This window comes from Balaenoptera ricei, chromosome 11 (genome assembly GCF_028023285.1).
Source record: "Balaenoptera ricei isolate mBalRic1 chromosome 11, mBalRic1.hap2, whole genome shotgun sequence".
NCBI lineage: Eukaryota > Metazoa > Chordata > Mammalia > Artiodactyla > Balaenopteridae > Balaenoptera > Balaenoptera ricei.
In genome coordinates this window covers 52,336,034-52,363,109 of record NC_082649.1, presented here as the reverse complement: position 1 = coordinate 52,363,109, position 27,076 = coordinate 52,336,034, and the positions used below count along the sequence as shown (strand labels likewise).

Below are 27,076 nucleotides of genomic sequence, written 5' to 3'. Positions count from 1 at the left end.
AAGGAGGCAAGGTATACAATGGAGAAAAGACAGTCTCTTCAATAAGTGGTGCTGGGAAAACTGGATAGCTACATTTAAAAGAATGAAATTTGAACACTTCCTAACACCATAGACAAAAATTAACTCAAAATGGATTAGAGACCTAAGTTTAAGACCGGACACTATAAAACTCTTAGAGGAAAACATAGGAAGAACACTCTTTGACATAAATCACAGTAAGATCTTTTTTGATCCACCTCCTAGAATAATGAAAATAAAAACAAAGATAAACAAATGGGACCTAATGAAACTTCAAAGCTTTTGCACAGCAAAGGAAACCATACACAAGACGAAAAGACAACCCTGAGAATGGAAGAAAAGATCTGCAAACAAATCAACGGGCAAAGGATTAATCTCCAAAATATATAAACAGCTCATGCAGCTCAATATTAAAAAAACAAACAACCCAATCCAGAAATTGGTAGAAGACCTAAATAGACATTTCTCCAAAGAAGACATACAGATGGCCAAGAAGCACATGAAAAGCTGCTCAACATCACTAATTATTAGAGAAATGCAAATCAAAACTACAATGAGGTATCACCTCACACCAGTTAGAATGGCCATCATCAGAAAATCTACAAATAACAAATGCTGGAGAGGGTGTGGAGAAAAGGGAACCCTCTTGCACTGTTGGTGGGAATGTAAATTGATACAGCCACTATGGAGAACAGTATGGAGGTTCCTTAAAAAACTAAAAATAGAATTACCATATGACCCAGCAATCCCACTACTGGGCATGTACCCAGAGGAAACCACAATTCAGAAAGACACATGCACCCCAATGTTCATTGCAGCACTATTTACAATAGCCAGGTCATGGAAGCAACCTAAATGCCCATCAACAGACGAATGGATAAAGAGGATGTGGTACATATATGCAATGGAATATTACTCAGCCATAAAAAGGAATGAAATTGGGGCATTTGTAAAGATGTGTATTGATCTAGAGACTGTCATACAGAGTGAAGTAAGTCAGAAAGAGAAAAACAAATATCGTATATTAACACATATATGTGGAACCTAGACAATGTACAGATGAACCGGTTTGCAGGGCAGAAATTGAGACACAGATGTAGAGAACAAACATACGGACACCAAGGGGGGAAAGCAGCAGGGCGTGAGGGTGGTGGTGGGATGAATGGGGAGATTGGGATTGACATGCATACACTGATGTGTATAAAATGGATGACTAATAAGAACCTGCTGTATAAAAAAATAAATAAAATAAAATTCAAAAAAATAATTCAAGACTTATGAAGAATGATAAAGTGAAGAAAGAAGAAAACGGGATCCAGAATAGCCCTTGTATACCCTGCTTGTGGACATCTGCGAATTAAGAATTTCTTGTGAAATAGAGATGGATATTATCACTGGGTCATAATATTTTGGATAATCTTTATTTTCTAATTTTAATGGTGGTGATGGTGATGTGTATATGTATGTGTACACGCACATGTATGTGTTTTATGCTGAGTATGTATAATATTCATAATAAGATGAAGCAAATAAACCATTTGTATAATAAAAAAAAAAGAAACTGGAAAACACCATAATTCTAGATGAGAAGATTAATTTTCCCTCAGTAATATATAGGCCTAATATAATTCTAATCATATCAATAGAAGTTTTTTTTTTTTTTTTTTTTTTTTTTACTTATTTATTTATGACTGTGTTGGGTCTTCGTTTCTGTGCGAGGGCCTTCTCCAGTTGCGGCAAGCGGGAGCCACTCTTCATCGCGGTGCGCGGGCCTCTCACTATCGCGGCCTCTCTTGTTGCGGAGAACAGGCTCTAGACGCGCAGGCTCAGCAATTGTGGCTCTCGGGCCCAGTTGCTCCGCGGCATGTGGGATCCTCCCAGATCAGGGCTCGAACCCGTGTCCCCTGCATTAGCAGGCAGACTCTCAACCACTGCGCCACCAGGGAAGCCCCAATAGAAGTTTTTTTTTCCTCTTTGTATCCCTTCTTTTTTTTAAATTGAATTATAGTTGATTTACAGTATCATATTAGTTTCAGGTGTACGGCAAAGTGATTCAGATATATATATATGTGTGTGTGTGTATATATATATATATATATATACCTTTTTCAGATTCTCTTCTATTTTGATTACCAGATATTGAATATAATTCCCTGTGCTATCATAGGTCTTTGTTGCTTACCTATTTTATAAATAGTGTATATCTGTTACTCCTAAACTCCTAATTTATCTGTCACTCCCTTTCCCCCTGTCACTCCCTTTCCCCTTTGGCAACCATAAGTTTGTTTTTTATGTTTGTGAGTTTGTTTCTGTTTTGTCAATAAGATGATTTGTATCATTTTTTAGAGTCCACATATAAGTGGTATCATGTGATACTTGTCTTTCTCTGTCTGACTTACTTCACTTAGTATGATCCTCGCTAGGTCCATCTGAAACGGAGCAGGACCCTATGGTCCTTGCCCCCACCACATCCTCAGCCTGCCTTTTGTCTGGGGGAAAACTTTAGCCGAAGAATAAGTTTAATCAGAGAAGTGAGAAAATGCAGAAACAAAGGAAAACAGTCCAACAAGACTAAATAATAATAGTTTAGTCATTAAGCAAAGTCAAGGACCTTTAGTTCCTCCTCAAGGGCTATAGATAATATTCTGAGCCGTGTCCTGTGAGCTGTCTTATAGATACTGAAACCCCCACCAGGTGGAAGAGGTTAATACATGATGACCAGACTGTAGCCATGACATAAGCTGCCACAATTCTGAGAACTGGCCTCAAAGAAATGGGAACAAACCGACCCTGGAACTGAAGATTAACTATACTTAAAACAATCAAGATGATGGTGGTCAGACCATTGGTGGATGACCAATTTCAAGATGAGCGTCAGAGCTGACTGTGCTGTTTCTACACGTAGCCCCCCCCCCCCCCCCCCCCCCCGTCTATAAAAGCTCTTGCCCACTGATTGTCAGTGGGAGGAGTCGGCCTTTGGACAGGAGCCTGCCCCGCAACCTGGTTGCTGGCCTCCAAAATAAAGCAAGCTTTCCCTTCCACGAGGCTTGCCTCTTTATTGGCTTTTGAGCGGCGAGCAGCTGGACCCACTTTAGGTAAGTATTTGGTTCCCAGCGTGAGGCTGGGCTCTCGCGATATCTGGCTCCCAGGTTTCCCTGAGCAGGGCTGCCGCCATGAAGACGTGCTGGGTTGGCTGTGAGGAGCCCTCTGCTTGTGGCTAATTGGCCCTGAGAGGGGGATTTGGGGGCACGTTCCTAGCAGCTGCCCAAACCATTTGTTTCGGGGCTCCTCCCTGTTTCTCCCCTGCTCAGCACTGGCTACCAATGTACGCTTTTCCTTGGTGGAACGGAAAGATGCCTCACGACGAGCTGACGAGTTCCAAGACCCAGTAAGTCCACCGGTGTGCACCCGGCAAACTTCTCTTTTGAGCACGAAACGTCGTTTGGGTGTTTTGCTAGTTGGTTCTGATGTGTGTCTGACGTCGAGGCCTGTTTGTGTTGGGAAGTGTTTGGGACTTTATCAGTCATCTCTCGGAGGATTTGTGACAGTTCTGTTTTCTGGTGTATGAGTGTATATTCCATTTGTGTGATTGGTATCTTTGTTGTCTTTTGTAAAATGGGAAATTCAGGTTCAATTCATTAGAAAAACCTTAGCTATGATATTATGACTAAAGAAAAAGAAAGATGATTTTTTTAACAATATATGACAATGGTATTCTTTAGACTCTGGAAAAAAATGGTTAAGATGAAACTCTTTTGAAACTCCAGAACTGTTTCTGTTTGCATATGCAGTTAGAGAAAGCTAGCTTGATAACATACTGTTTTCAGAATTCTGACCCTGAGAGAACAAAAATATACTTCGGAGAAAACTTGAAGTTAGCTCTCATCATGTCCTTGAAATACAAACACAGCCCACTTTGCCTGAGACTTCAGCCTTTCGTTAATTAGTAGAACTTCAGAAGATGTTTGGGTTTATTAAACACGCATCTTGTACCACATTAAGGAGAAATTATGCTACAAGAAAAATGTAAGTTTTTAGAGGTTATGGAATATGTTCTTAAGTTTGCCAATCAGTAAATACTGGAGTAACAGTTCAATTACTTGTTTCTTGGTTTTGTTAAGGATTTTAAGGGTTAAAAATTGTAATATGTAATTAAAGCTACTAAAAACCAAGTTAAAAGCAGATAAATCACTTGCAACATGTAAAGCCATCAGATAATGTTCTTACCAACAAAGAGTTCTTCTAAATCAGTAAGAAAAAGATGATTACCCAAAATGGGCAAAGAACATGAACAAGCAGTTCTTAAAAAGAGGACATTCAAGTGGCCAGCGGATGAGTTGAAACCCTGGGGCACTTACAGGAGAGTGAGAGCATGGGAATGGAATGATGATTACCTGCCAGAGGCAACAGAGCCCCTGGAACGTGATACGGCTTTGTTACATAGCTGCGCTTGGGACATACTTAAGTTCAATTATGTGAAATGGTCATTTATTATTGTTGGTTATTTATTATTACTCTACTTGAACGTAACTTGACAACGTATGGCTTATCCTAACTTTTTTTTTTTAATTAATTAATTTATTTATTTTTGGCTGCATTTGGTCTTCGTTGCTGCACGCCGGCTTTCTGTAGTTGCGGTGCGCAGGCTTCTCATTGCAGTGGCTTCTCTTGTTGCAGAGCACAGGCTCTAGGCTCATGGGCTTCAGTAGTTGTGGCATGTGGGCTCAGTAGTTGTGGCTCACGGGCTCTAGAGCACAGGCTCAGTAGTTGTGGCACATGGGCTTAGTTGCTCCACGGCATGTGGGATCTTCCCGGATCAGGGCTCAAACCAGTGTCCCCTGCATTGGCAGGCGGATTCTTAACCACTGAGCCACCAGGGAAGCCCCTTATCCTTAACTCTTATACAAAAGAAGCTTAGTTTTAGCAAGGAGACATATTTCCCGGTGAATTTTCTTAGCTTCCCCAACCCGGTCAGGAATGTCAGACCCCAGGGTCCACTCTCTGCCCTTAGACTCAGCATCTAGGGAGCATTCCCTTGGCCAACATCTAGAGGGCTATTTTGCAGATATTCCAAAATGATAGCTCTTGAATAAATAATAATACATACATTGCCAATCAAATTCAAAGTTGGTCTTTTTAAGTGGCAGATCCCTTTTTGTCACACAAATTCTTACCTAGAACTCCAACATGTAAGACAGGTAAAGAGGAGCTTGGTTGAGGCCAAGAAGGGCCCTGTCTGCTTTGCCTCCTTTTTGCCTCTTGTGGCAGCCCCTCTCTCCAGGGGCAGCACCCTGCAGCCAACACTTTTTCCATGACTTTAAGGAAAAAGTGTTGCTGACATTCCGCCTGTGTACACCAGCACCGGATTAAATCTTGGAGACAGAGTTTTGGGTGAAGTAGAAAAGAATAGCTTTATTGCTTTGCCAGGCAAAGGGGGCCACAGCGGGCTAATGCCCTCAAAACTGTGTACCCCTGGAGGGGGTAGTGAGGAGTTTTATAGTAATGGTTCAAAGAGGACGTGATCAGCTGATGGACATTCTTCTGATTGGCTGGTGGTGAGGTAATTGGGAGTCAGCATCATCAACCTTCTGGTTTCAACCAGTCTAGGGTCTATGTGCTTGTGGTCAGCAGTTTTCACCTGGAGGGGGTCTGCTTCCTGTACAAACAACTCAGGAGTGTGTCAGGCCTTTATCTGTATCTTTCAGGGAACTGGGAGTTAGGTGATTCTGCTATGTGATGGATTTATAGTCTAAATTGTCATCATTTCCCCAGCCCAACAGCTGTTCTCTGTTTCTACATCTTCACAATTCCCAATCATAACTCTTAAGTCAGCATTTTACTTCAAAAGTCAGGGACACAGGGGCTTGTATGTGGCTTCAAAAGCAACTTCTAATTTTAAGTACTGGGTTCAACAGTGTTGAGCAAGCTCCATAAGGAAGAATGTATAATCACTTTTGTTAATTTGCTCAATATGTGCAAACCTAAAGCATTTTGTTACTTAAGTGTATATCAAAACATCACATTGGACACTATAAATATATACCATTCTTTTTTCTCAAATAGACCTCATAAAGCTAGAAAAAAATGAAATTAAAATGAAACATTAAAAAAAGAATCTAAGGGAAACAACAAAATACTATTTTTTGCCCTCAAGGGTCCCATTTACTTTGCTGAGCCATCAATTGAGTCATCTGTTCTGACTCAAAGCAAGGTCAGTAACTTGTGGGAGAAACTGAAAGGACCCAGAGGAGTCAAGACAAAGTGTAGAAGGTGTTCCTGGAGCCCACAGGCCTCCTGATCAGCTTTCTCAGCAGGGGCCTCACTGGCATTTGGGGCAACATCATTCTTCCCTGGGCAAGTTGTGTCTAACCATTATGAAGCGTTTGTCACTCTTGACCTCACACATCAAGTGCAAGAAGCACGCAGCTGTCAGTCATTGCAATAACCCAAAATGCCTGGACTCCTTTCCAAACGCCCCTGAGAGGTGGTGCCAGCCTTGGCTGAGCATTACCGAATAACTTGCCATTTTAAGGAACAATATAGGGATCTCACAGCGTGGGCTAACGTTTGGGGGTTGGCCCACAACAGTTACTGAGGAGCTGTGAGCTCATGTGACACCACTGAGTATTAAGGTTTTACTTTATAGAGTGTGTAAAACATTTATTGTGTCCATTCTCCAGCTAAAGCTTTCAGTTCAGTTTGGTTTCTTTTTATGACTGTTCATTCTGGCTGCCTTGAATATATGACTGACATTAGGTTTACTGGAATTGCCGTCATTGTCATTTCTACGTTACAAACACCGCATGTGAAGCTGTGTTCTTCATTCTTCCTGGAGGTCTGACCTCTTTGTTTCTGTGGCTTTGCTCATCTGTACTGGGAAGCGTATAGACAGGGCAGTGCTTTTAAAGTGAAGCACTTTTTAGTGTTTTGCTGATTTTGAGATATACTCCACAGGAAAATAAAGGTAAGAATCCATATTTGAAAAAAGGTATGCCCCGAGTGTGGCCTGTTTCTCCATGTCTGCCAAGCTGAAATGATCTCTTAGATGCAAATGATTTCATGGGCTCTGGACCACCGATTTTACATAATGTAAGCTTGGGAGGCACACCAGGGCAGCTCACCTCTAAATTGTAGAGTGGAGACATCAGGGGAAAAGAGTGAGGGCAAAGGAGTAGAAGAATTGAGCAGGTAAGGAATGGCAGGAAATATATCGAGAGAGGAAAATTGATTCTTTAAGCATTCAGTACGAAGAGTTTCATTGTTTCCTGGTCCATAATTAAGTGTTTTGAATGCTTTTTCATGTTTTATGATTAACAGAAAAGTTGGCTAACAGCTTCTTTGAAGGTCACTCGTTTATTATGAAATCAACATAAGCAATTCAGGAAGGGGAGATTCCCAATCTCACCTCCTTCCTCTCTCAAAATTGTTTTTTCCTGTCCAACACCTCTCACCTCCTACTGTACCATATGTCTCCAACATCCTAGTTAAAGGACTGCCATTGTCCAGGTTCCCAAACTTGCATCATGATAGCAAGAACTTGAGTGCCTGGTCAGTAAACATACAGACCAATGGCCTGTCCCATCAAAATTCAGATTCAGCTGCTGTGGATTGGGGTCTGGATCCAGGTGCCGTGTATCGTCAGGCACATTTGGGAAGCACCTAACACAGCTCTTTGATCTTCCTTTGATAAAAATGTACATGGCAGGACAACACAAAGACTAAAGTTTTGGATACAAGCTCATGAATATGGGGACAAATGACCTTTTCATTATATGTGAACTTTTCACATGTCCAAAGGAGAAGTAACTTCATTACTTAGAAAATATTTCTGTATGCTGCAAAATTACACAACACATAGAAATTTCTAGAATACAATAGAAACTCGTCCCTGCCCACAGTACATTTCAATGGAAACTTCTCTCCCCACCATCAGACGGCCAAGATAATCAACAACTGTTTTACTTTTTAAAGAAAAAAAAAGTTTGCTTTGTTAATTTTTGTCTGATTTGGAAAAAACCTGGAACATAAATAGAAGATTAATATAGAAGCAGCATACATGAGGTGTAAGATTTAATTTCTAAAACTGGTAACTCACAACCTCTCAGAATTATTTAATACAGTTTAGATGCTTTGGGGAGAAAGAATAAGTTACAAGTCATGTTTTCACAACACTTTCAAATGCTCATGTCTCAAGAGATAATGAAATAAGAGTAATAAAAGACCAGGTGTGAATGTAAATTGATTAAAAGCAAATTCATTTTAAGAAATTAATAATACTAGTTCATATTATTGAGTGCCTAGCAGATGCCAACTCTATGCTTGTTGTTTTTTTTTTAAATAAATTTATTTATTTAATTTAGTTATTTTTGGCTGCATTGGGTCTTCGTTGCTGCGCGCAGGCTTTCTCTAGTTGCGGCGAGCAGGGGCTACTCTTCATTGCGCCGTGTGGACTTCTCATTGCAGTGGCTTCTCATTGTAGAGCATGGGCTCTAGGCGTGCAGGCTTCAGTAGTTGTGGCACGTGGGCTCAGTAGTTGTGGCTCATGGGCTCTAGAGCCACAACTTGCGGGCTTACTTTCTCTGCAGCATGTGGGATCTTCCCGGACCAAGGCTCGAACCCGTGTCCCCTTCATTGGCAGGCAGATTCTTAACCACTGTGCCACCAGGGAAGCCCCTGTGCTTGGTGTTTTTATCTATATTATTTCATTTAGTCCACATGACAATCCTACAAGGGATTATCAGTTTTTCATAAGAGAGGACTATGAGTCCCACAGGAGTCATAGTATTAAGTCCAAAGTTCTTGTCCAGAGTCACACAGAATTTCAGGAATTGGGTCCCTAGTCAGTAAACTAGTCTCTTGGTCTATTTATGGTTGGTCTAAACCATAGAACTTAGCCTCTAAATTGGGACACTTATAACAGTGAAAAGGAGTGCTGTGATAATTACAGGTATAAGTTGAGTCTGTCCTGAGGACAGTGGATGTTTGGCCACTCATATGTGCATAGAGCTAGTTTATTTAGTCATCAGGCAAAATAAGCATGGGGTGGGGTATAAGAATTGAATTGGGGCATATAAAAATACTTGCTAACTTTTAAAGATGGCTCCAAAATACAAAAGAAAAACTGCAAAATCACAGATAATGAACATTATGTTAACTTAGTCAATCACAACTCAACTGAAATCTTCTATAATTATGTGTGAATTCTATTTAATAAGTACAGTGATATTCTTACTGAATGCAAGTTCGTGTGCCCAACACACAGTGAGTCCAAACAACCAAAACGTCGGAGTTTGGAGCAGAGAAAAGGCTTATTGCAGGGCCATGCGAGGCGATGGGTGGGCCATGCCCAAAAAACCCCAAACTCCCCAAAGGGTTTCAGCAAAGCACTTTGAAAGGCAAACTGGAGGGAGGGGGGCATGGTTAGTTACAAACTTCTTGGTGCCAGAATCCTTCATTCTTGCAGCTGTCCCCATAGGTCATAATGCTCCTGTAAACCTCCAACAAAACACGTTATTCTCTGTTCTGCAACTTTTTACCTTTATATGAATGGACTCTTAAAGGTCAGAGACTTGAGAATGGGCTATCCTGCATATTTCAGGCTATACGCAACATTCTTTTACAAAAGGTGCAGAGCCAGCATGACTAAGCACAGGCAACAGAGCACAAAGGTTAAAGCAAAAGGAACAGATCTAATATAAAGTCAGATTTGTTTTTCCCTATTACAGTATATATGATCTTTTTTTAAAATATAAGTTTATTTATTTATTTATTTTTGGCTGCATTGGGTCTTCGCTGCCGCGCACAGGCTTTCTCTAGTTGCGGCGAGTGGGGGCTACTCTTAATTGCGGTGCCCAGGCTTCTCATTGCAGTGGCTTCTCTTGTTGCGGAGCACGGGCTCTAGGCACGTGGGCTTCAGTAGTTGTGGCACGTGGGATTCAGTAGTTGTGGCTCGCGGGCTGTAGAGCTCAGGCTCAGTAGTTGTGGTGCATGGGCTTAGTTGCTCTGCAACATGTGGGATCTTCCCGGCCCAGGGATCGAACCCATGTCCCTGCATTGGCAGGCGGATTCTTAACACTGTGCCACCAGGGAAGCCCCAGTATATTTGATCTTATGTGCTTCAGAGCCTCCAAAAAACCTCAGACCATACAGTTTCCATTAGTCTCCACTGCCCACCATGAAGAAAAGCTTCAAGTGCCACCATGTCCAAAATACCTTTATCCTTTGCATCTAAGAGTGGTCAACATGACCCTTGTCATTTTCAGACCTACAGAGAACTCAAGTGATTTGCTAAAGGACATGCAGTGAGTGGTAGAACTAGAAGGAAACATCCCAATTCATGCTCCATTTCCTTTCCAGATTTTGTTCTCTAGACTCTTCTTCTTTTTTCAGTTTTAATATTTTTTATTGAAGTATAGTTGATTTACAATGCTGTGTTAATTTCTGCTGTACAGCAAAGTGATTCAGTTATACATATGTATACATATATATATATACACATTATTTTTTTATACTTTTCCATTATGGTTTATCATAAAAGCTTACATCTGCTAACGCTAACCTCCCACTCCATCCCTCCTCCAACCCTCTCCCCATTGGCAACGACCAGTCTGTTCTCCATGTCCGTGATTCTGTTTCTGTTTCATAGATAGGTTCATTTGTGTCATATTTTAGATTCCACATATAAGTGATATCATATGATATTTGTCTTTCTCTGTCTGACTTACTTCACTTAGTATGATAATCTCTAGTTGCATCCATTGTTGCTGCAAATAGCATTATTTTGTTCTTTTTTTATGTCTGAGTAGTATTCCATTGTATATATGTACCACATCTTCTTTATCCATTCACCTGTCGATGGACATTTAGGTTGCTTCCATGTCTTGGCTATTGTGAATAGTGCTGCTATGAACATAGGGGTGCATATATCTTTTTGAATTACAGTTTTATCTGGATATATGCCCAGGAGTGGGATTGCTGGATCAAATGGTAGCTCTATTTTTCGTTTTTTAAGGAACCTCCATACTGTTCTCCATAATGGCTGTACCAATTTATATTCCCACCAACTGTGTAGGAGGGTTCCCTTTTCTCCACACCGTCTCCAGCATTTGTTATTTGTAGACTTTTTGATGATGGCCATTCTGACTGGTGTGAGGTGGTACCTCATTGTAGTTTTGATTTGTATTTCTAGATTCTTCTTGAGTAAGAATATTAATCTCCGTCATGGACTGTCTGTTCACAGCATTACACACTTCACCCACAATATCACATTCCATATTTTATCAATCTTAGGAAGAGATCTGTACTATTATTACTATCTCTTGCCTAGAGATAAGGAAACTGGGGCACTAGGAGCTGAAGATACTTGCATGATCTCACATATCTACATGGCCCTCTCAGAATCTCTGTTGTTTTTTAAGTTAATTAATTTATTCACTTCTTAATTTACACACACGTAAAGTTTACCTTTTAAGGTGCACAGTTCTATGAGTTTTGACAAGTGCATAGCATTATCTCCTAGCAAGGCTTTACATTAGGTTCTGAGGGATATAAAGAAAAATAAGGTGAAGACCTAGCTTTGAACAGAGTTTATAGTCCAATGGTCATGTATCCACACAATAGTAGCAGTTTTCTTTCTTTGAGTCAGAAATGCTCTTAGAAATGTGGAAGTGCTTTAATGTTGTTCTGGCAGGTAATGGTTTCTTCCTTGATGGGGGGTGGAGACTGCCTGTGTGATCAGCCATAAGCAAAATTTCTGCTGTTTAGGGCTGTGAGCTCAGAACAATTTTAGACAAAAGCAAACTGTGTTAGGAGGGCAAACGCCTATTCTATATAGAATGTCACGTTTGGGGCAAATTACTCTAAAGTGTTTGGAAATACAAAGGAATGGTTTCTGTATTGTGAGGTAGCAACTGTTTCTTTTGTATCGGGTGAGAGATTCCATTTACTACATTTTAAGGATGTAAAGGTAACCATTACCACAAAGAACTTTTTTTATAAGACTAAAAACTCACTTTCTCCTTTGGACTATATCATGTTTAGACCATAAGGAAATGTTTTCTTTCAATAGCTGTTCGTTTAGCAACAACCTCCCTGTGTAACACAGAGGTTACAAATGGGAGGATATATATTTAGCTGAATTCAAAACCCATTTCTATATGTTCTGAATTGCATGTGTAAAGGAAAAGCCAATTCTTTTTTTTTCTTTGATGGGAAGTTTCACTGTTATAATAGTGTTCATTTTTCCTTAATTTATAATTTCACCTATATCCAAACAGCAGAAATATGTTAAACCCGTGAAAATGAAAATATCTTTTTTTTAAAAAATTTTATTGGAGTATAGTCAATTTACAATGTTGTATTAGTTTTCAGGTGTACAGCAAATTGATTCAGTTATACACACAAATACACACACACACACACACACACACACACACACACACACACATATATTCTTTTTCAGATTCTTTACCCATATAGGTTATTACAGAATATTGAGTAGAGTTCTACAGTAGTAGTCACAGTTGGTTATCTATTTTATATATAGTAGTGTGTGTATGTTAATCCCAAGCTCCTAATTTATCCCTCCCCTCCATACATTTGTCTCCCCTTTGGTAACCATAAATTTGTTTTCGAAATTTGTGAGTCTGTTTCTGTTTTGTAAATAAGTTCATTTGTACCATTTTTTTTAGATTCCACATAGAAGTGATATCATATGATATTTGTCTTTCTCTGTCTGACTTCAGTTAGTAAGATAATATCTAGGTCCATCCATGTTGCTACAAGTGGCATTATTTCATTCTTTTTTTGGCTGAGTAATATTCCATTGTATATATGTACTACATCTTCTTTATCCATTCCTCTGTTGATGGTCATTTAGGTTGCTTCCATGTTTTAACTATTGTAAATAGTGCTGTTATGAACATAGGGATGCATGTATCTTTTTGAATTGGAGTTTTCTCCAGATAAATGCCCAGGAGTGGGATTACTGGATCATATGGTAGTTCTATTTTTAGGTTTTTAAGGAATCTCCATACTGTTCTCCATAGTGGTTGTACCAATTTACACTCTCACCAACAGTGTAGGAGGGTTCTCTTTTTCTCCACAACCTCTCCAGCATTTATTGTTAGTAGACTTTTGATGATGGCCATTCTGACTAGTGTGAGGTGATACCTCATTGTAGTTTTGATTTTCATTTCTCTGATAATAATTGATGTTGAGCATCTTTTCATATGCTTTTTGGACATCTGTATGTCTTCTTTGGAGAAATGTCTATTTAGATCTTCTGCCCGTTTTTTGATTGGGTGGTTTGTTTTCTTGACATGGAACTGCATGAGGTGTTTTTATATTTTGGAAATTGATCCCTTGTAGGTCGCTTCATTTGCAAATATTTTCTTCCATTCTGTAGGATGTCTCTTCTCTTGGTTTATGGTTTCCTTTGCTGTGCAAAAGTTTTTAAGTTTAATTAGGTCCCATTTGTTTGTTTTTATTTTCATTACTCTAGGAGGTGGATCAAAAAAAGATATTGTTGCGATTTATGTCAAAGAGTGTTCTGCCTATGTTTTCCTCTAAGAGTTTTATAATGTCCAGCCTTACATTTAGGTCTTTTATCCATTTTGAGTTTATTTTTGCGTATCATATTAGAGAATGTTCTAATTTCATTCTTTTACATGTAGCTGTCCAGTTTTCCCAGTACCACTTATTGAAGAGACTGTTTTTTCTCCATTGTGTATTCTTGCCTTTTTTGTCATAAATTAATTGATCATAGGTCTGTGGGTTTATTTCTGGTCTTTCTATCCCGTCCATTGAGCTATATTTCTGTTTTTGCACTAGTACCTTGCTGTTTTGATTACTGTAGCTTTGTAGTATAGTCTGAATTCAGGGAGCCTGGTTCCTCCAGCTCTGTTTTTCTTTCTCAGGATTGCTTTGGCTATTTGGGGTCTTTTGTGTTTCCATACAAATTTTAAAATTTGGAAAAGCCAGTTCTTACGTACAGTCAGAAGAAATCAAGGTATCTGGTTCTTATGTACAGTTAGAAGAAATCAAGATAAAAATGTTCATTTAAGTTTTGGGAAGTTCTTATATGTTTGAGCTCTTTCATGATCAGAAATTGATGGAATGCACTTATCCACTGGAGAGTATATCTTTTTTTAATCGAAGCTAAAAGGAAAATAAGAGATGCAAATCTATGTTTAGACTGTGATCCAGTATCAGTGTTATGATGGCCTTCCATTCACTGGCTCATGCAAGGACCATCATGATGCTTTAGTTATGGAGATAAATACCAGAGAAAGTAATGAACAAATAAAGGATTTACAGGCTTTCTCACATCTTATTTTCTATAACTGCAAAACTGGGCATTCAGGAATGCCTGGGGAATCTCTCCAGGGTAGCTTTTCTCTGATGATTGATTGGCCTTAAGCTTATATGCACTGGGAAAGCCCCGTTTGCTTCCTAGATTGTCACTGTGCTGGTCTGCACTTTTCTCAGAAGAAGGAAGGCCCCTGGAAAGCCCACTTAAGTTCTCTGACTGGTTTAGTCTTGCTAATTCTTCTCTTGGACTGGAATTCCTCCATTTAAATTCTGGCCGTTGCTGCTATTCATGCCCTGAATTCTGGCCCTCACCTTGATCAGCATTGCATCTCTATCTGGGCTCAGAAAATCTGAGATGTCCCCAAACTATACAAAAAGAAATTACTTAAATGGGGAAAGGAGGTACATACCTTGTTATAAGTCTTGGAAAGAGTTTTGTGTTGGGTGCCAGGTACCAAGTGTGGACATTTCCTGCCAACTCTTTTCATGAGCTAGATTTTAATATCCTACTCGGAAGAACACACCTCAAGTTTAACATGGAAGATGGGGCTTATTTGGAACCCAGATTATTTGGGAAGACAATATAAAGCAAGCTACTTGTTGTGCTGGTTCAAGAATAATTGTTCTGGAAGAAATCCACTGTGGCAACCCTGCCCACCCATCTGTGGCTCTGGTTTCATGCTCTCCTGGAGAAGAAGAGACAGGAAGAACTTTTTCATTTCCTGGCTCAATTCAGAGTTTCTGAAAGAAGCCCAGCGAACCTAATATTCATGCACTTTTTCCTTCTAAGGGGTAGATTTTATACATTGTAATGTATTTTTTTCCATTTTGACCAGGGAGTTAGTAAATTATGTCCAAAGCCAAATCTAGCTTATCACCTATTTGTGTACAGCCTAGGAGCTACAAATGTGCTTAATATTTTTAAGAGGTTGAAAAATAATGAAAAGCAGTTAATATTTTGTGACATGTGAAAATCATATGATATTGAATATTAAATTTCATTGTCCCTAAATAAAGTCCCTAAATAGCCATGCTCATTTATTTATATATTGTCTAGGGCTGCTTTCATGCTACAGTAGCATAGTTGAGTATTTGCAGCAGAGCTTGTATGACTTACAAAGCCTAAAATATTTACTGTCTGGTGTTTTACAGAAAAAAAAAGCTTACCAAACTAGAGCTAGAGCAACTAACATTCAACATAGCAGCTGAATCAGCCCCCACTATATTGCTTTCTCAGTGTTTATTTGCTTAACCATGTATTGCAATGAGTAGCTTTGGTATGGCTATAAACTCTGTTCTGGGAAATACAGAAGGTGCCAAAGATGTATGAAGTTTAGTGTAAATATAAGGAAATTAAAAACTCTTCCAAGTGACTTTTATAGAGAGAAAAAAATATTGTAGATAATTTTCTGCATTTGATACAACTAACTCTCCTTTAGGCAAAATAATCTTAGAAAAAGTTTTATTAATTACAATAAAACTCTAATAATTCTTCAGTTTATTAGTCTGCCTGCCCACTCCATGTTCTACCCACAAGATGTGCAAATTATTATGAGTTTAGCCTCCTACTCCTTAAAAAATCTTTGCTTCCTTAGAGATTACAGAATGAAGATTTAATTAAATTGAAATTGAGAAAACAACTATAAAATCTGGAGTTTGAAGAACATCAATTTAGGGGAGAATTTAGCAAAGCACAAATCTTGCTGGGTTTATTAGAAGCTCCGAAGATTCTGCTATCTAGAGTCACAGTAGAAGTGTATGTAGTCTTTGTCCCTCATATTTGCTTAAAGGATCACTTCCTTTAATTACAGGCCTGTCTTCTCAGTCATGCTGGGTGTTGTGCTGCCCCATATTTTGCAGGTGAAAATGTGACTATTTCACCCTTATAGCATCTGATGGGAAAAGTTGTATAAAGATCCTAATGTCTAGGAGATTTTGAGACATTTATAATCTCTGAACTAGACTTCGAAGAACTGATTTAGAGTTTTCATGATTGGGTTCATGGTTTCACTGAAGTGTCATTGGAAGCAGTTCCAAGACTTAACAAGTGGGACATGTTTAGGTAAACTATGGCACAGTGGTTTAGTGAAAAACAAAAACACAATTCAAAATGGTATGGAGATTATGCCAATATGCAGAAGTAAGTATGAAAAATAACACCAACATTCATAACTAAAATTATATACACCCCTAAGGAGACAAGGGAATTAGAACAGAGCAGCAATCCTCAAAATGTGGTCTCCAGCACCCTGCAGATCCATGAACTGGGTGTCTGCCATAAGAAAAACATGGGAACCCAGAGTTACTGTTTAGAAACTTTTATAACAACAGTAAGTTTACTGTTGATTTTTTTTAAAAAAACACTAATTTAGCTTGTACTTATTATGTCTTCTTTTTACCGTCTTTCTTTTTGTGTCTTTTTAAAAATTTTTTTAAATTAATTTTATTGAAATATAGTTGATTTACAATGTTTTTTAAATTTCTGCTGTACAGCAAAGTGACTCAGTTATATACACATACACATACATTCTTTTCCATTATGGTTTATCACAGGATATTGAATATAGTTCCTGTGCCATACAGTAGGATCTTGTTTTTATGTCTCTTTTATTTCATTTTTATTTAGTAATTAATTTTCATTTAGTTATTCACTTTTATTGTATTTCACAAAAGTATGTAATGGACTGGAAAAAGTAAACTTCCTTACAGAGAGTTTGAGAAACACTTTGTATATTGAAAAAAAATATGTTGTTTAACATTAAATAAGTTACACATTTTTAAGAAGAAATGTCACTTTATAGACCTGAGGATTTTATTTTAATAAAAGGCTCTGGTGACACCTGGTCAGTTATCTGTTACCAAGTTACTGTACTTGGCCTGAATGAGAGAGTTGTTTTTTTCTTTTCCTTGGGTTTAAGCAACTTTTAAATACCAAATGCTGTTGATGCAGCAGGGGTGTGGCAACAAAATTCTGTTTAAATGGCTAAATCATTGCTGAAACATAATTTAAGGGGGGGAAACAGCAACCCTACAGAAATGTGTCGATTAAGTTCCTGTGCAACCAAATAGAAATGTCAGGATCTTCCTCCACTTAAGATGCAGGGACCAGAGCACTGAGGCAGGAGAAAAGAACTTGATTTACAATTTGGGGGAAAAACCAGCAGTAAAATAATTGAGAGCTGGAAAGCAATCTCACTCCTGCTAAATTGCTTTCCTCCTTGCGTGCTCCATTTAGGAGCGATATTCGGATACTTACATTTAGTTTGCGCATATTTTCTTTCCCTTGTGAATATTCCATCTTGTCGGATTAGGACTGTTTCTCTGCTGTGATCAGCAAAATAGAATATCCTAGTTGCCAAGAATTGGATTATGCCTGAAGCTTTATAAATAGGAAGTGGTTGATTTTTTTTTTTTTTTTTTTTTTTTATGTACAAAGGTGACAAGCTGGCTAGTCACGAGAATATTCTGGTCCCTAAATTGCAAAAATGTGGATTCTTTTCAAATAAGCTTTAATTTGGGTTCGTGAGAATCAGAGACATGAAAAGCACATTGCAAATTTTAAAGAGTTGGTAAAATATTAACAATAACAACAACTGCTACTACTACAATTATAATTTGTGGCAGATTTAATGAATGATGTTGGTGTTGCTTACAGCTTGCTTTCCCCATGAAGTATTTAAACAAAGGAGGTTTTCCCCTCTTGGCCAGGAGTAATTACCTCTAGGAATTAAGCTTATATTCATGGGTATGAAAATAAGATGTGTGTTGTACTGCCAAACCCTTATTTAGCTGGTTCTCTGAATCACACAGATATTTAGTCATTTCTTTATAATTTTTGAAAGTCAGTGACAAAATTTGGCTTAGAAGTTTGGTTCTGATGCCAAGTGTTCTGCCCATGGAAGCAAATTTTTATGCCTTACAAAGAGCAAGAATTTAAAGATCAAAAATATCTTTATATTAACACATCTGAGTGCCTCTTAGTTTTATCTTTCTTGCTCACATTAGGAGATGTTTTTGGTTTGCTAACAAGAAATGCAAACCTGACATTCATTTTGATAAGCGCCTCCTGTGAGCCGCATTAGGAGCTGGAATCAAAATTCTACTGCTCTCCAAAGGTAAGGCATAAATTATCATTTGGGAAAGAAAAATAGAGGAAAAATAAATAGGAATAAATAATGCAAATTAGGTTTGAGCCAAGAACATGCCTGTTTTAAATTTAAAATTTGCTCTAAGCCAGAGCGGATTATATCCTGGGTACCACCTAGAGGAGGATGGAGATAAATAGGAAGGGAATTTTTATTTTAAAAAAAGTCTACAGAACCACAAGCTGTAAGCCCTAAAATTGGTAGTCTGTGACTCTCCTGGGCAGACATTTGCCCCACATGGACCAGATCTTCCTGGCATTGATTAGCACGGGCACTGTGGGCCATGCCTTCTCATACCTACTCTCACACCTACAGGTTACATGCAAGAGCCCACTCGCTCTTGGAATTAAAAATAAATGTACCTTTGTCATGAGCCTAAGTCAGCCCACAGTTCTGCATTGCCCTGTGACTAGGAGGATTTTAAGAGCGGTAAATGACAAATGGGGGGTTAGAAGTTTAAATTACATGTGATTGTGCACACACATGCACACATACACCCACACATGCACATACATACACACCACACAAACACACATATGCACATACATACACATCCACACATGCTTGCATACACATATACACACATGCACAAACACACGCATTCATACCCACATATGCACTAGAAGCCCACCTACCTAAGGGGATGAGGATTGGTCAAGTTAAAGCAAATAATCCTAGAAAAATATGTGATGCATACGTAACTTAACTATTTTAACTTAAAACACATCTATGTGCATTTTAATTTCCCCATCTTTCGATGGAAAGGTTTTTTTTTTTTTTTCCATCAAGTGAGGATCTCCAAGAGCAAATGAGGCTTTTCTTGAGCAGAGTTCTGATGCTCTGAGGGTGTCTATGGTTCTTACATAAACTATACTCTTCAGGAATCATCTGTCCTTTTCCAGCTCAGGTTTCTTTAAATGGAAAGCGTCCTCAGCACCTAGGCAGCCACCTGTGGGCAGACTTGGTCTGGACTCTCAAGACTTTGTTCTAAAGCTTTTACAGCTCTCCCATCACACCTAACTTGATGGCAGTAAATTCTGGCAGCCCCTCGCCTCCTTTATCTGGTCTTTCCAAAGGATTCAACTTAGTTTTTATGGAAAACACTCTCCTTTTCACTTTTCCTTTGCTTAGTACTATTTCACTAGATTTTATAATTCTAATAAGAAATGGTACTTGCATAGACAGCTTTGGAAGAAAACTGATGGTAAGAGCATACAAATTGAAGGGTTTCAAATGGGCATGCGTAAGCATACACAGAGTTACCTACCAGCTTCCAGCTTCAGTATCCACTGGACTTTGCCACTAAGTTTTGCAAAGAGAATGGAGGTGATGTTGGTTTAACCCTGTTTTCCTAATCTAAAAAGCTCAGAATAAAATTTGTGACACATTCCCAGACATTTATAGAACCTGATGGTCTGTATTTTTTCAGTAACTTGACCTCCGACTTCATCTTCTTCTTCTACATTTATTTTTCATTAAAGCTTTTATATTTTCTTTTTATGTTCCTTTTACTGTGAGAGACGTCCAATCCTTCGCTAGAATGACTGTGACTGTGCTTAGTAAGTCTTCGTTTTTGCTGTTGTAAGCACAGTAATAGTTCATGTTTTACAAGATTTAAGTTCTAAAATGAGCACATGATGAAAAAAGTATTTAGCTAAAATGACCCTTGGACATCGCTTCGGAAGGCTTTGGTTGAGTCCAACTATATCTCCAGAGGTCTGAAGCATTGATTCTCCCATAAGCTTGGATCATTTTGTTGAGAGCTGGATGAAGTACTTTGGCTTGTGTTTAGGGAAGTATCTGACAAATCATAGATGTGTTTCAAACCAGAGTGGTGTGGGGTGGTCACACTCTGAGGAGGGCTCCCGGGAACCGAGATTTATGCCCCTCATCTAGGCATCTTATACTACGTTGCGCCTGGTTTTATTTAAGTATGCGTTTCTCCCTTCTGGACTAGCTAAGTCTCCTCTTCCTGACAGGAGAGGACGGACGCTCATTCTATTCTCTTTGCCCATATTCACTGAGGACATGCTCAGCAACTGTGAAAGAGTTAAAATGAAAATGGAAGTGGAAAATTAGAAAAATGTGTGCACTTGGACTCTCAGGGCCCATTCTTCCCGTGTTCACCAGAAATCCTTAAAATATGGACTTACTAATTTTATTACCAACTGTACACCTCTTAATAAGTGACAGTGGTTATATTTCCTGTTAACAAACAATTATGTTCTATTAATAAACTAATAAACTGGTAGTCTTCAAAATATAACCTCACATAGTACCTGTTTTAGTGTTTTCTTTGGTAGACTGTCAAGGCATGGCTGTTTTGTGTGCTTTTTATCCATTTCTGACTAATCTTTATTCGAGTTGCCTGAACTGGAGTATTTTTTAGTTCCAACAAATTTGGGAACATAACATTTGACACTTTTGAGACTGTGACCCCTGAGAACACCTGGTTTGATTTTAATGCGGCATCATTGCATCGTGATTTAAGTTTCTGAGCGTGGGCTTAGGTGAGACTGCCTGCTTTTAAATCTCAGCTCTCCCACTTACAAATGCAGGACCTCAGGCTATTTATCTAATCTCTGTGCACCTCAATTTCCTCATCTGGAAAGGGTATATTAATAATATCTCCCTTGTGGAGTTATTGTGAAGATTAAGTGAATTCATCTATCTAAGGCGCTTGAATCAGTACTTATATGTCATAAGTTCTCAGCAGATGATTATTATTAATGTCAACTTTGTGTGTGTGAGAATGGCGTCCACACCAGTGGCTGCCCTGTGAGTAGCCAATGACTGGGTACAATGCAATCATGATGCCTTGGTGTTCTGGTCTTTCACCGCCTCCCTCCTCTCCCATGCAGGTGGCCCCGGCCATTAAGGAGCGGATGATGAAGAAGGGGAGCCTCATGCTGGGCTACCAGCCCCACCGGGGGAAGGTCAACTTCTTCCGGCAGGTGCTGATCAGCCCTCAAGTCAGACGGGAGGACATGGACTTCCTCCTGGATGAGATAGACCTTCTGGGTAGGGACATGTAGCTGTGGTTTTTGATCCCCCAGAGGCAAAGGTCCTGCCCTGGAGGGTTACAGATCCAGGGCATCTGGGGACACATAGGAGATTGCAGCCCTTCTGGTGAGAAATAGGAAACATGCCCCATCCTTGCCCAGCAAAACCAAAATGCTAAGCAAGTAGTGTTAAGGACTCTTTAGCTGCCTGGGTGCTACTGCTGCAATAAAGGATTTTCTCACGGATGATCCCTGGGGCAGAGCCCGGGAGAGAGTTTAGTGAGTACTATGTGGGCTCTGGGTTCTAAGCTTACATTTCTCTTGAAAGAACATCGAAATTAGTGGGTTAAAGCAGTGGTTCTCACAGTATGATCCCTACACCAGCAGCACCTGGAAACATGTTAGAAATGCAGGTTCTCAGCCCCGCACCAGACCTACTGAATCAGAAACTCTGGGGGTGGGCTGGGTATTCTGAATTTTAAGGAGCCTTCTACGTGATTCTGAGGCAAGGTAAAATCTGAGAACCAGTAGTTTAGCACAACTTTGAATTGACTGAATAAGCACTCTGATGTGTTGCCAGCAAAAGGATATCTAATATTTCAGTGGTTCCTGAGTCGGTCTCTGAAAATGCAGCTGTGGCATCTGTAGCACAAATGTTTAGGGTCATCAGAAGTATATCAATGCTGTTTTTTAAAAGAGAAACTATATAAGATGGTTACTTTATAAAAAGTATCTTTTATGCAGACTAAATGTTTATTCTCAAAAGTTAAAATTAGCCATTATCTATTATAAATTATTTAAATTAGAGATAAGGATAAAAGACAAACACTTTGTAGTGTAGTCCTTTTAATCAAAGCAATAGTCCTAATTCACTTCCCCAAATCATTCATGTCATTAATTGGGAGTAGACGTTAGGTATATATATCTCTAATAAGGTACCTCTTTAAGCTTGAGGGGCCCTTTTTTTATCCTGTTCTCTGCTTGTAGGAAATAACCAGAATGAAGTCCAGGGTTATACAACATTCCCTTTCTCAAGCTTTGAAATGTCAGTGTAGACTATTAAGTGATTTATACTGGGCAGAGAATCTGGGAATTAGAGGTCTTTCAGGGCAAACACCTCCTCCATTTCTCCTGAGAATGGATAATTGTAATTCTATCTAATCCTGGTCCTAGATTTCTAGCAGAATTTTCTTTGACTAAGAAATAAACAGAATTCAGAGGTGTGGGTGCAGAGGTCAACAAAGTATAATTATGAATCTAGTTAGAGCTGTGATTTGGAAGGCACGTGATCGAAGATTGTTCAAGTATTAGACGTAGCATATTCAATAACCATTCTGTATGCCTTCCCTAACTTATTTAAATTGTGAAGACTTAAAAAGCAGATGTGTACTGTTTGCTTTTATTCCATATTCTCATTTTAGGGTGTGTCATTTCTCAATATCTCCATCAGTCAAAGAATAATCTTTCTCTGAATTACTTCAGTCTCTGGTGATAGGTATTTGTGTGTGTGTATTGAATTTCTTGTTGCCTTTTTGTTTTAAAGTCTTCCTAAAATGTTCTGAAATTGATGTTTGCAGTAATTTGGGTTTAATGAAATAAAAAGCGATGTGAGCACACCGTGTTTGGCTTTTCTTTTCCTGTCACCCCCTCTTTACTGGATTGTACCAATACATTTTATTTATTTATTTATTTTGTAAGTAACACATAGTCATTTTATTTTATTTTTTATATTTTTAAGTGTTAAAATCTTTTTTTTAATTTTTATTTTATATTGGAGTATAGTTGATTTACAATGTTGTGTTTGTTGTCAGTGTACAGCAGCTTGATTCAGTTATACATATACATATATCTTTTCTTTTTCGTATTCTTTTCCCATATAGGTTATTACAGTGTTGAGTAGAGTTCCTGTGCTGTACAGCAGGTCCTTGTTGATTATCTATTTTATATATATTAATGTGTACACGTTAATCTCAACCTCCTAATTTATCCCTTCTACTACATTTCCCCTTTGTTAACCTTAAGTTTGTTTTCTAAGTCTGTGAGTCTGTTTCTGTTTTGTAAATTAGTTCATTTGGTACCAATACATTTTAGAAGTAATTTGGGCTCTGTTGGCATTTTAGTTAACTAATTGAGAGAGTAGGTTGGAAGTGGTCTGTTTTTTAGTTAACACCTTGAATAAAATGGAAAAAACAGTTATAGCCAAGTATGGATTTGCCCCTTGTTCAGTCTTCCTTCATCTACAAGGCAGGCCATGGGAGACTCAATAGCCCGAGCTCAGCTCCTGTTGGGCCTTTTTTTTGAAAGATGACAGTTCCTTGCTCAATGGCAAAAAAAAAAACAACAACTGCTACCAGTACTTTGAACATCCCACTCCTTTCTCCTTAAAATGTTCAGATATACCACCCCCAATCAGGTATTTGACTGAATGGTCAAGAAAAATTTTTTGATGAAAGGTTAATTGTAATTCATTCACCCTTTAAATATATTGCTAATGGGTCTACTGTGTTCCAGACTGTTATCTAGGTGCAGGCAATACCCAGTGACTGAAATAGACAAAATCTCTGCTCCTGTGAAGCTCTCTATATCCTTGGGGCTGACAATCAAGTCACTATGTAACAAGTCAGGTGGCAATGTGTATTTTGAAGAAAAAGAGAGTAAAGTGATGGAGTATGGTAGCAATGAGGATGGACTTGGCTGTCGGAGAGAAGTTGGTTAGGCAGGGCCTCCCTGACAGGGGAACCTCTGCATGGAGATCAAGGAAGTGGAGAGAGAGCCCTGTGGGTATCTGGGGAAAGGGTGTTCCACGAGGAGGGCTTGGTAAGCTAAAGGCTGAGGAGCTGCCCTTGTGATCCATCCAAGGACCAACGTGGAGGTGAGTTTGGCTGGAGTGGAGGGAATGATTGGGATGAGTGGTAGTCAGGATAGGGTGATGGAATCAGGGACGTATCTGGGAGTCAGGACACTGGACCGTGTAGATGGAGACTTAGATGGAAACACACTGGAGCATCTGAACAGGGTATTGACATGATTCAGCTTATATTTTCGGAGGATCACTCTGATTACTGTTTGGAGAATAGGTCGTGCATGGGCAAGGGTGGAGATCAAATGGGGGCAATTGCAATAGTGCAAACAAGAAACCATGGTGGTTTATGCTAGAGATGTAGTGAAGGAAGCGGTGAAAACGGGTCTGATCCCAGAGGCACTGAAAGGTGGAATCTTGGCTAATGGTGTAGAGTATTTAAAAAGAAATGAGAAATGAAGGATAGTTTCATTTACCTTTGGTTTGGGCAACCATAAGAAAGGAATTGCCATTACTGGGATGAGGGCTGCAAGAGTAGCTTTACCTGGTTTTGGTCATGTAAAATGTGAGCTGTAAGTCAGCCAACCAGATATGATACAAGAAATTACTTACGAGTCTCAACTTCTGGGGGGCCGTTAGGCTGAACCAATGAAGCATTGGACACCCAGACCATTAAAGTAAATGCCCCTGGGGCAGGGGGAGTATGTGGAGTGCTATAGCCAAAAGGAGAAAGATAATATAGGTTTCCTGTTTCTTTAGCCTGTTAGTCCTGCAGGTGTGGTGTTTCTCATGGCAAATTCCACAAGTTTGAGCCTCCTCTAATGCAGAAAACCAAGGATGATGGTGACAATAGCTAACATTTACTGAGTCCATACGACATGCCAAGGACTGTGCCAGCTAGTACATTTACATGGTCTTACACACACCTCACAAAACTCGATCAAGGTGGGAGTTTTATTATCCGCATTTTACAATCAAGGAACCTGGTACACAAATAGTGTAAGCAAATTCTCCAAGATTATCAAACTACTGAGTGGTAGACCCCAGGGTCAAATCTAAATCCATCTCACCCCAGAGCCCAGGCTCTAAACTTCTTCACTTTGCTACTGTAGATGTATAGAGAGAAAAGGGTCATCTTGAACTAATCCTAGCAATCTGACTGTGTCTGACATCCCACAGTTACTTGGCAAACAGAAACATCAAGAACTAGGTTGGTCTAGGAGGACAATAATTATATCATACTGTCATGGCCCCTTTCTCAAACCAGAAGATAGGAATATTCCTGTCTGCTTTTTGCCATTGAAGTTGGAGGGCAATAGCCTAGAGGGCATTTTGATTTGAAATAGTAAGAAATTTTAATAGGGACCCCAGTGGAGGTGAGAATAAATATTTTCTTAGTATTTGGCCATTGCTTTCTCAGACCTTTGTGAGCTCCATGCCCACATGGGCAAATGCTTACTTGACAACTCCACTCAGGTCCCACTCAAACTCAGCGCGCCCAAAACTGACTCAGGATTTTCTACACCCCTGTTCAAACAAGTTCCTTTGTCCATGCTTCCATCTCAGCGAATGACATCATTTTCTATCTAGTTCAGCAAACCAGAATTTATAATTGATGCTTAATGTCTCTGTCTCCATCTCTCCCCCACTGTCCAGCCTACGAGCAGACCTTCCTTGTTGGATTTACCTCCAAAACATGTCTCCAATCCATCCATTTATCCTAGCTCCATTGTCATGTCCAAATTCTAAACTCCTTTCACCTCTCCTCTGGACTGTAGCTATAGCCTTCTTACTGCATCCACACATTGATTCTGGACTTTGTCCCATCTGCTCACCAAACTGCAACCATATTAAAACACAGACTGATCCTATCTCTCACTTTCTGTTTTACAAACTCTGCAGAAGATCTTCAGAAAAGCTGTTGGTCAAGCAAAGATAATTAAAACTTTATTAGCCCTACCGAGTATGGAGCAAAACTGCCTTGAAAGAGTTTCAGTGGGGTCTCAGAAGGGGGAGTTGAAGAAGCCTATTTACAGGCTTCAGGTGTGTGCTCAAGTGGCTTAAGGCGGGTCTTTTAAGGCAAACTGGTTGGGACACAGTCCACCATGTAATGGTGTCGGGTTGGTGGGCACAGCAAGGGGAGTGTCTTGGCACAAGTCTCCATAAATAAATTGTGTGATAAGTGAGCTGTTTCTACAGCTGAGCCCTCTTTTGTCCTGATGGGAGAGATGAGTCAAGTGTTTCTCTGGATAAGCTGGTTGGCAGGAATTTCCTAAAGCAAACAGTAAAGTTACTCACTGATTTACAACATGAACTTTCTGAGCGAAAATCTCCTGGAACAAAATTAAATCATGTTGGCGTAGGTGATCGCGGTCCTGATAGTTAAGCTGTACGAAAGCAGGTGATTTTAATTCCCGGGATAAAGATCAAATTCTGGAAGTGGCTGCCAAGGCACTGTGTCCTTCCAGCCCCATACAGGTTGTGTTGTGCTGTCCCCCACCTGATGGGAGCCGGAAGTTGGGCTTTTTTCAGATCCCACCCCTCCTTTTTACCCCAGCTGTCAAAAGCTTTGGCGGTAGCCCTGCCTCTTCCTACAATGCTGTTTCCCCCTCCACCTAGCTAAACTTCTGCTTACACTTCTGATCTCAGCTTGATTCTTTGTTTCTTAGGGATGTTCTCTGCCTGCCTTCCACCCACCCAAAAGGGGATCCGCCCCAATATAAGCTCTCTATAATTTTCTTAAAATATTTGTATCACTATTTGTAATTATATATCTCTATGCATTTAAAAATTAGACTATA

At 39.4% G+C, this 27,076-nt stretch overlaps 1 protein-coding gene across 2 annotated transcripts in view; it reads left to right on the top strand.

Moving 5' to 3' along the window:
- Positions 1-23,082, top strand: part of GADL1 (glutamate decarboxylase like 1) — a 187,627-nt gene extending 164,545 nt beyond the window's left edge. For both annotated transcript variants that reach the window (XM_059937567.1, XM_059937569.1), the window contains exon 15: positions 21,335-23,082. In XM_059937567.1, the coding sequence (XP_059793550.1) occupies positions 21,335-21,508 (174 nt within the window). In that variant the 3' untranslated portion in view covers positions 21,509-23,082. The remainder of the gene's footprint in view (positions 1-21,334) is intronic.
- Positions 23,083-27,076: the final 3,994 nt, after the last annotated feature.